General features: G+C 58.5%; 1 protein-coding gene across 1 annotated transcript in view; it reads right to left on the minus strand.

Moving 5' to 3' along the window:
* GPR26 (G protein-coupled receptor 26) overlaps positions 1-8674 on the minus strand; it is a 33115-nt gene extending 24441 nt beyond the window's left edge. Inside the window, exon 1 of the mRNA XM_004446676.3 lies at positions 7589-8674. Coding sequence (XP_004446733.1) covers positions 7589-8256 — 668 coding nt within the window. The 5' untranslated portion in view covers positions 8257-8674. The remainder of the gene's footprint in view (positions 1-7588) is intronic.
* Between the last annotated feature and the right edge of the window lie 1797 nt (positions 8675-10471).

Below are 10471 nucleotides of genomic sequence, written 5' to 3' on the forward strand. Positions count from 1 at the left end.
CAGGGCAGCCTCCCCTTCCTCCCACAAGAACCATCCTGTTCATTCTTAACCGAAGCCCTTCTTAATCCGATTTCCTATCACAGACGGATGGCCCCATTTTACTTTGGATGGAGGGACCCTCACACTCTTGCAGTTTCCCCTGCCTTGCCTTGTGCCTTTCCAGGAATTTAAAGAGTTGGGAAGTGGCTAGGTATATACTGATATTACTAATAACAGTTATTACTGATAGCTAATATTCATAACATCCACCCACCTCTTTCAGATCTCTAACGTGTGCCATCTTAGATACTGTGCCGAGAATTCACACGCTCTAGTCTTATTCATACGATGACTCTATAAGCTAGGGTCTGCCTTCGTTATGCTCCCCATTTCTTAGATGGGGAAATTGAGGCAGAGTGGAGTTAAGTAACTTGCCCCAGATCACACAGCAGGTGAATGGCAGTGTAAGGGTGATCAACTTGTTCCCATTTACCCGGGACTTTCCTGGATTTTAGCACTGAAAGTCCACTTCTGGTTTGCACCTGGACTGTCCTGATTTTAAAAGAGCAAGATCCACATCTGGGAACCCCCTCCGACCCAGACAACCCAGTCCAGTTGGTCCGCTCGGTGGTGGCAGGATCTGCAGGCGCCCTTTGGACTCTGGGGCCTTGAGCGTCACCTGCCACTACTCTGTGTCCCCCATGCTCCAGGGAGGTGCCAGAGCATCAGCTAATCCATGCGTGAGAAGAACGCACAGCTGGGAGTCAGGGTGGCTTTGCCTAGGTCACCCTGTAAGGCAGGGCAGATCCCAGGTAAACCTCCTGACTTCCCATTTGCACCAGGGTTTTTCTGGCAAAGTCCTCTGGCTCATTGGAGGGGTGCAGGATGCAGGTGGTAATGGAGAGGAGGCAGAGACGGCCCAAGGCAGGGTCTTGGTGCAGTGGGGTCACCGGCTCGTCCTGGCTTGTCTGGGACTGTCCCTGCTTTGAAACCGACTGTCCCACATCCTGGGAAGCCCCTCCTTCCCAGGCACACCCATTTGTTTTAATATAAGGATGTTTTTTCCCAAAACATTTAGTGCAATTGGTGCAGTATGAGTGGGGGAGGAAGCAGGTGATGACACGGGGCTTCGACCACCCCCAGGCATGCCACCCAGGAAAGGAGCAGAGCGTGCTGGGCACCCCCTAATAAATGAGCACCAAATCCAAACAAATGACTCATCAAGGGCACTCCATAGTAACTGGCGGTGGCACTGGGGCTGGAGCCTCCTCCAATTTGTAACCCTGACAAAGCTGTCTAATTCTCAGGTGCTTTGGAATAACCCTCACGAGTATAAACAGCTCTCGTTCACACAACTGTGTGACCTTGGGGAAGTAACTCAGCCTCTCTGAATTTGCTGCCTCATTCGCCTATAACTACAGCTATCACTCTTCACATGCTTCACCAGCAACCAAGCCTTCGTGGAGTGAAGAGGCACCTCAGGGCCCCCTAATAGGTTCTGGGGTTCCTCCTGAGGTGGTGAGCCCCCAGCTCTCTCCAAGGAGCAGCACACCTCTCGCCCTGCAGGTAATCCTTCCCTGGAGACATGAGGCCCTGAGGAGTACTTTAAAATCAGAAGTTGGTAAAAGCTTTGGAGATCTTCAGAAGCTGAAACATTTCAGTGGCTCTGAAGGATTTAAATGGACCCTGCACTGGCTAGGAAATTGTAAGAATCATGGGGAATTAATGTTATTTGGCCCTACCAGGCTCTGTGTAGCGGAGAAAACTTAGAGAGCAAATGCCCTGCACATACATTATTTCTCAGGCAGCCACAGCTCCAAGCCCAAGGCCCAAAGCCCAGAAAACGCCCAGTAGCCATAAGTTGTATGAACGAATGAACAGCCCTTGGAGAATATCTTGGGAAAATTAGGACTTAAAAATTTTTTAAAGCGACCTCTCAAAAGAGATGATGGTAAGCTAGAAACCTGTTCTAGACTACATCGTTAAAGCGAGACTTCAAAACCTTGCATCTACAGTCAAAGCTAGGCTCGCTAAATGGTGTGGGTCATGGGAAGCCTCCATGGGCCCGGCCTCCTTTCTTCCTTAATTGCAGAGTGGTTAAGAATGAGGCACCAGAGCCAGACTTCTGGGTTCAAATCCAGACACCATCACTGAATTGCTGTGTGGCCTTAGGCCAGCCGCATAGCCTCCCTGTGCATCAGCTTCTCAACCGTAAAACGTGGATGATAAGGGTACCTGCCTCCCTGGGTTGCGTTTCGATGAATGAACACACGTGTAAAGCACTTAGGGAAGTGCCTGCATCGGGGTGAGCACTCAATAAAGGCTTCCCATTATTAATATTCATTCGCCGCACATTTATTAAACAATCACCATGTTCTAGCAGGGCCTTGAACCCCGACCCAGGGCCTCGGCCCACTGCTTCAGTCCTTTCTCCTGCCCTGTGCATTTATGAGAGAGAGGAGCCACCCCAGGGGGCGTCAGGGTGAATTGCAGTCAGGAGGCCTGGGCTCCAGCCTTCCTGCCCCCAGGGCGCAATGGCTGCTGCCTGTGGGGGGGCTTCTGTGCCTGGGACCTGCACCCAGACTGGCCGGCCACGTCTCTGGGCCACCTGTCTATGCTACCGAGCAGTCACGAATGGTAAAGAGGTCCTCTCCCCCTCCCATCCAACTTGCACATGGGGAAACTGAGGCCCAGAGAAGAGATGGCTGGTGCAGGGTGCAGACCCCGTCTAGTGCTGCTAGTGGGGAGCCCGTCGCTCCTTGCCTGAACTCTGGGGCTCCCCTGATTTCAGGCAAGAAGAGGGAGGGGGCAGGAAGTGAGGCCCGGCCCGAGCCCCCGGCTCCACGGGAAGCAACCGGCACTCTTGCTTATTGTTTTTATTTTTAGCACAATATGAGAGCAGTTCCCCCTCCCCCTGAGCATCCATCCCATGATAATAAAATCACTTTGCACTTGCTGTCATTTCTGTTCCCAATGTAGCTTTGCAAAAACGAGCTCCCTGAAACTGTATCCAGCCACGTGAACTGTTATTTCACTCATTTGCCGATGAGGCTGCTGAGTGCTGGAAAGGTTTATGACACACCCAAGGCACAAAGGCAATTCCGAATGGACCCTGGAACTCAGCTCACCTTTCCTGACTCCAAGCCGGGGGTAGTTTCTCCCAAATCCAGCTGCCTTCCCTAAAAGCACTGAGCAAATACAAACTGCATCCAGCCACACGAACGCCTTCTCCAAACATCCCTGGGGCCAGTGGCTGCACCCGGGGTCCCTGACTCTCTGGCTGGATCCATGGGGCCGAGGTTGGAGAGCCAAAGCTCTGCCAAGCAGGCCATCCAGCTGAGTTCGTCCAGCCTGGGAGCTGTGTAGGGGTGTTGAAGGGGCTGCCAAGGGCTGTGACAAGACAGAGTTCCTTTGAGACCAAAGCAGGCATGGGACCTCCAGCATTTGTGAGATTTTGGGGGAAAAAACTAAAGTGCAAGAGCCAGCCCCCAGGAAGCTTCAGCAAGAGGGCAAAGGGTGACGGGAATCCTGAGAATTTCTGAAAAGTCTGTGAATGACATGGTCATGGTGAAAATCCTCTGGCACCAGACACCTCCAAGCCCTTGGGCTCCAAATAATCCCCAAATGCATGTCATCTGTCCAGGGCGCCCCGCCATGGGTAGCCGTGGTGAGCCAGATTTATTTTCTAGTTTTAAGAGACAGAAGAAAAGGGCAGGGGGCCACCTTGACCGAAGGTGGAAACGGGCCTTGAGCCTGGGGTCGGGTTGCTGCTGTGAATGGTCCTGCCCTCAGACCCCGCTGGAGGGGCTGTCACCTCCTCCAGGAAATGAAGAGTTCACAGGGGAAGGGGCTGTGCTGCCTGAGCCCACGCCCTCCTTTCTAGACCAAGCCTGCTTCCAAAATCCAGGCCAGCATCGTCCCTGGCCCTGAAGGGGGACCCTGCCGCCTGTGTCCTCACCTTGAGTCCTGGAGGGGTGGCGCTGGTGAACTGATGTGCAGATAGCACAGACCTGCAACCCGTGCCGTCTGCCTTGGGCAGATAAGGCCCCTTGAGTTGCTGGGTAGACCTGGGGGGAAGGCCAGGCAGGTGGGCTGTGCGCCGGGGGCCAGCTCTGCTCGCCCACACCACTGGGCCCAACACTGAACTCCGGGAACCTAAGAGTTCTCAGTTTGACCCTGCCCTGGCAGGTTGTTCTGAAAGTCTATTCATGCAGGTAGGATGAGAGAACATTGGGCGATCAGCACCGTTGGTAAGTGTGGTTTAGAGCATGTAAATATTTGGGCATATGTGGTTTGTGAGCACCCCCTCCAGCCCTGTCAACTTTAGGGCAGGCTGGCTGTGACTCTTGGGGTGAGCCCCTTTCTAGATTTGTTAAATGAGGACCAGTCCCTGGGTCTCCCAATTTCTCCATCTGTAAAGTCGAGGGCCCACAGAGATGATCCGTACGTGTGCTTCGGGTCTACCGCTCCAGCATCCCGCCGTCCTCGGCGTTGGCACTCGGCCAGCTGGCCACGGCTCTCGTCCACAAGGGGGCTGCGGAGGCACTCGGAGGTCCCCGGAGGAAAACCCAGCCGGCTCGCCATCGAGGATGCGCCAGCGCCTTCTGCTGCTCGTGCCAGAGCACGGCCACCCTCAGCTAGACCGGGAACCGCAGGGTCCTGGCGTCACTGCCCAGCGCCCCACCTTTCCCTGCCCCGTTGGGAGAGTCAGAGCCCCAGGCAGCACCCGAGGGGAGACCTGCACTTGGGCTGCAGAGCTGGCCCGGCTGGGCGAGCCAAGGTGAGCGCTTGGAGGAGCAGGTGGGTGATAAAGGCGAGGATTCCAAACTGCCTCACAAATGCGGTGACGCCCAAAGCCAGGGAGGCAGGACGGGGCCGCCTTCCGGGGTGAGCTGCTGCTCCCTCCATACCCCGATTTAATTAGGAGCAGAGGCCCCCGATCTTCTGGTAGGGAGTGAAATGAGGGAGTCCTGCTCCTCATGTGGCCAGCAGTCGGAGGTTGACACAGCCACCGCCAGGGAGCTTCTTGACAAACGCCACCCCGGGCCTCAGAGGACTCAGAACGGGTCTTTTAATTACGTCCCCGGGGCTATCGATGAAGTGGCCGTCAGGTACAACCACAGTGAGCGCACACTCCACCCACTGCCCTGGGTCCATCCGGGGGAGAGACTTGGCTTCTGTCGGCAGGGCCTGGCAGCCCGGAGCCCACGGCTCCCAGCCCCAAAAGGGCCCAGAGGCTTAGACGACCTTCCACCGCCAAGGTGGTGCCGCGGGCCGCTCCCCAGAGCCTGCTCGAAAACGTCTCATTTGTGGTGTGAAGTGGTTTGGAACCGCCGAGAGACAAGCCTGTGGGCAGGCTGTCAGGGAGCTGGTCCCCTCCCGTGGGGCCCGTCAGCCACTCTCTCACTCCGTGGGGACCAGCCCCGCAGAGGAAGATGTGCTTGCGCCTGCTGCAGTGGCAGTGCCAGTGTGGTCCACTCCCCCCTCGGGGACTCAGGTGGGGTCTGCCTGGTGGACGAAGTCAATCCCCAGCCCAGAGCCCTTGCCTGTCTCTGATGCAGAGTGACGCCACCCCCGGGCCATGGAGGGGCCCAGGCGCTCCTCCTGGCCGCCAAGGGGAGGCAGCTAAGGGGAGCTCAAAGTCTCTCGGGGATAGGGGAGGGGTTAGCAGAGCAGCTGCCTCTGCTCTGAGCCCCCTAGGAACTCGGCGGTGTCTGGTCTGGAGAGGGCAACGGGGAGTGGATTTGCAGGAGTGGTGCACCCTACACCCAGAACCAGCCTGGAGGAGCCACTGCTCCCCCTGCCCCAGAAGGTGGAGGAGGGGCAGAGGCACACTCATACTGGTCAAAATAAGGAAGGATCCTTTCCCCTCCTCCGTGGCCAGCCCCTGGGGAGAGGGCCTCCCTAGAAAGCATTCGAGTACCTTCCCGTGGAGGTCCAAGGCTTAGGGAGGCACCTTTTAAAGGGAGACAACCCACCCCCACCCCGGCCAGGGGACGGGAAGGGGACAAAGCTCTTGTAGCATTCGGGGCTGCAGAGAATTATTTTAATGCCTGAACGGTGCAATGAAAGTCAGCCCGTGTCCCTGTCAGAGCGCACACACAGCACACGCGTGGCTGCATGTGGAGTGTGCCCTGTCTGTCACCCTCAGTTTATATGTGAGCAGAGGGGGTCAGGTGTGGGAAGTGCAAACAGTTGTTATGCACAGTTTCGCAGGCCCTGGTGTCTATGTGCCACTGCTCACGCCCACATAACCTCTTGCAGCCGATTCCCTGGGGAAGATGGTGCGGCTAAAGCCTCGGTCCAGTGTGGGACGAAGGAATGGCCATGTGGAGAGGGAACAATGAACACACACACGCAAGCTCCCACACCTGCAAACCCAGGGATGCCCAAGGACCTTTCCTTTTACTGCTAATGGACAGGAAAACTGTCTGAAGCCCTTGCCCAGAGTGGCACCTCCAGCTGCCACCTCCGCCGTGAGCTCCTCCCTGGACGGGGATGCCTGCACCCTGGAGACCGAGCCCCCCAGCCCCTCAGGGCTCTCCTGGGTTTCCAGGGCTTTGCTCAGATGGGAGGGGTGCTCACTTTCTCTCCACCGTGCTCAGTGCCTGCTTTACCTTCTGTGCCACCCGGAAGTCAGCACCCCCTACCTAGGGCCACAGGCACCAGAACAGGTGCCATCATTCCCTAGTCTGCCGGGACTTAGGAAGAGCAGTGTCCACACGGTCCTATCCACTTCCTTGTCCCCCAGGGAATGCCGAGGTGAGCTCAGGAGCCCTGCACTGAGTTCCCTTATTCCTCCCTCCCTCCCTCTCTCCCTCCCTCTCTCTTTCTCTCTAAGAGACTTGGGCAGCCGTTCCCAGCAGGTACCTGTACAGGGGTAGCTCACCTTGGTCTACCTTCCTGAGAAACAGTGGTCGGGGTGAGGGTGGCAGAGGGGTGAGCAGGTTTAGTCTCAGGGGTCACAAGAGTGACAGCACATATTGCAAGTGGGATGAAGACCCCCACCCCACACAACAGAGGTCACCGGACATTTCTGTAAGGCCCACAAAGGAAGGCACAGCCTGATTCCGTCTGGCGAGGACATGCACGCGCGCGCGAGCACACACACACACACACACACAAGATCCAAAGATTGAGGCAGCCACAGAGGCAGGAGCGCAGACAAACCCAGAGGGGCAGCCCGTTCCCACTTGAAGAGCTCTCAGGGAGCCTCCTAAGCAGCTAGGGACCCTCTCAGCAGCTGATTAAAACCTATTAAATTTTTTAACCACTGCAAAAAGATCGCTGCCCTCCTATAAGCCATTTAAAGTGCAAAGGACACAAATAAAGAGAGAGTAAGGAAGTGCAGCTAAGTTTGACTGCCACTTCTACGCTGATGCTTTCAAGAGCAGTGCACAGACGGCTTGGGCCGCAGTTTCCATCGCACTCCTTAGTAGATGCTCTAAGCCCCCGTCTCGCTTCCAGCAGCACAGACCCCCTCCCCGCCCCAGCTTTCTCAGGAAGAAATCAGAGGCTTGGTGGGGTTAAGCGTGGCCCCAGGCCGCATGCTGCAGCGGAGCGGGGTGCACACGAGCCCTTCCCCGAGACCTCGCCGGCGCCCCCTCACCTGGGGTGGATGTCCACGAGCAGCACAAGCGTCTGCATGGTGATCACGTCGATGCGCTTGCAGTGGAAGCGGGCCACCTTGAGCACCTTGAAGTACGTGCAGCAGAGCACGACCAAGGAGAGCAGGAAGCTGAGCGCGTGGAAGGCGCCGGTGAAGACGGCGAAGCGCAGGCGCTCGTCGGGCCGCCGGCTGCACAGCGTGCACGACGCGTACAGCTGGTGGAAGCCGAGCCAGGACAGGGCGAGCGCCGCGGCCGGGAAGGCGAGCGCGTGCAGCCACGTGTAGGCCACCATGAGCGCGGCGTCGCGGAGGCGCATCTTGGCGCGGTAGCTCAGCGGAAAGACCACGGCCACCCAGCGGTCGATGCTGAGCGCCGCCATGCTGAGCATGGAGTTGGTGGCCAGGAAGGTGTCGAGGAAGGCGGCCAGGTGGCACAGGCGGTCGCCCGCCGGCTGCCGCTGCGCCACGACGCCGGCCAGCGTGAGCGGCATGTTGACCACGGTGCTCAGCAGGTTGCCGCACGTGAGGTTGAGGGTGAAGAGCGCCGGCGCCTGGCGGCGGATGTCGGCGCTGTGCAGGAGGCAGAGCAGCACCAGCGCGTTGGACAGCAGCGAGACGCCCATGGTGCCCACCAGCAGCCCCGCCAGGCCCGCGTCCCACGAGTTCATGGTGCGCGCCCGCCGCCGCCCCCGGGCGGGCGCTCAGGGCCCGCAGCCCCGCGCCGCCATGGCGCAGCCCGCGGCCGGCTCAGCCTCGTGGCGGCACCGCCGCCCCGCGCCCCCCGGGCCCCGCCGCCATGGCTCCCCGAGGGCGGGCGCGCGGCCTCCCCGGAGCCCTGCGCCACCGCCCGGGCAGGCGTCCCGGCGCGCAGCCACTCTGGATCCTCGCGCCAGCGCCCGGGATGGCACCTGAGCGCGCAGCCACCCCGCACCCCCGCGCCACCTCCCGGGAAGGCACCTGGGCGCGCAGCCACCCCGGAACTCCGCGCCACTTCCCGAGCAAGCGCCAGGGCGCGCCGCTGAACCGCGAGCCTTTCGCGCTCTGGGATTCTGGTTTGCAGGCGCCTGCGGCCCCCGCTCTGCCTCTGCTTCCTCCTGCCCTCACCCCAACCCTAAGCTCTGCCTCGCTCCGCTCCGCACCTTCCAGCTCTCTTGCGTCCTCTCTTCCTCCCTCTCTCTGCTCTCCTGGCTTGCTCTCCCCTCCACTTCTCTCTCTTCTGCTGCGCTTCCCTTCTCTTCTCGCTCCCCCACTGCTGCTCGCTCCGTCTGTCTCTCCCACCCCCAATTTTCTCCTCCCCTCTCTTGTTCTTCCCCCTCCTCTTCTCTTTCTCTCTGGAATCTGGCTGCTTCTATCATAGAAATCCCCGCTGATGCGCGCGCACAGACACACACGCGCGCACACGCACACACTCCGAGGAAACCTGCCCTGAAGACCCCTGTACAAGGCGATTGGCTCCCCGAGGCTACCCCTCCTCCCTCCTTGCCTTCTCCCCAACCTCGTCCTCCCCTGTGTGTGGCAAGGACAGGCTGGGGCAAGGGAGCCTCTCTGAGGAAAGGGAGGGCAGAGGGATGCCTGGACACCTTCTCACCTCCGTGCCACTTGCCCCAGGCTGGCCAGACCCTGACCTGGAGGGTCCATCACCCCCGGTCCTACAACTGAGCTTCCCAGGGCTGATGCCAGTCCCTCTCTTGGATGAGCTGGGGGAGGTCAGGTGGGCTCCTTTTCCTGGGAGAGGTAGGAGCCCACACATCCTGCATGAGCAAGGGCTGGGCTCCGGGTGTTTCCTGTGTCCTCCCCAGCCTGACCCTGGGGTGTGCTCCATCCATAGTGCACTCCTCCCATCACCCTCAGCTGGGGCCTCAGCAGCATCAAGTCTGCTAGCAGGACGCCGAAGCTCCCTGTGACATCCTCTGGGCATTCCCTTGGCCAGAAGAGGCTTTTAGCTGACCCCGAGCTCTTCCAGCTGAGCAGGCCCGCTGTGCTCAGCCAGCCTCAGCATTAGCCCTGGCATGATTCGTACGTAGCATTCCCAGTCCCAAGTTCCAGGGTTGGCAGGCTGCCCTGAGGCCTGCACACCCATCTGTCCTGGATCTGGTGAGGCAGCAAGTTGTAGTACATGAGGGACCTGAGTGACACAATGCACCGGGACTGCTCAGGAAACAGGGAGGATGGTGACTGTGATGGTTTGATCCCAGGCACTGGCATCTGGGCAGGCAGGGCCACAGGCTAGCCTCAGGAAAGTGCACAGGCACTGTGGTCCTTCTGTCCTTTGCTCAGTGCATGGGTGGACTGATGGGTCTCAGTGCTCAGAGCCTCTGCAGCCCCCCCTTTGCCTTGGCCAGAGGCCTCCTCCTGCCCGTGAACACCTGGGCCACGCGGCCAACCTAAGGCCCCTGCGCTGAGCACAGACTACCCCATCCTGGAGCTGCCAGGTGCTGCCAGTGATGACTGGACCCCAGCAAGCCTCAAACCATACAAAAATATAAGCCAAAGCAGGAACATTTCCCCAAGGAAACTGCTGGTTCCACCCCCTGACAGTAGAGATCATATCATAGTCCCTTTTATTCCTTCACATAGCACCATGCCTGTCATAGATGCTCATGAAATGAGGTGTCTGGAGGCCAGGAAAAAGATGCCTTCCTCCTCTATGCATCCACTGTCCTTTCACAAACCTCTGTTTAGGAAATTATTTGTGGATATGTCATGGAACGTGCATGGAAATTATTGTAGATTTGTGCATTTCCTGCAGAACTCCTGGGCTCCTTGAGGACAAGGGCTGCACTATCCTCTGTAACCTCAGTACTGAAAATGGATGATGCTCATTAACAGTGACCTGATTTATTGACAACTGTATACAGTGGAGTGCTAGAGCCAGCTCATTCC

This window comes from Dasypus novemcinctus, chromosome 6 (assembly GCF_030445035.2).
Source record: "Dasypus novemcinctus isolate mDasNov1 chromosome 6, mDasNov1.1.hap2, whole genome shotgun sequence".
In the NCBI taxonomy this organism is placed as follows: domain Eukaryota; kingdom Metazoa; phylum Chordata; class Mammalia; order Cingulata; family Dasypodidae; genus Dasypus; species Dasypus novemcinctus.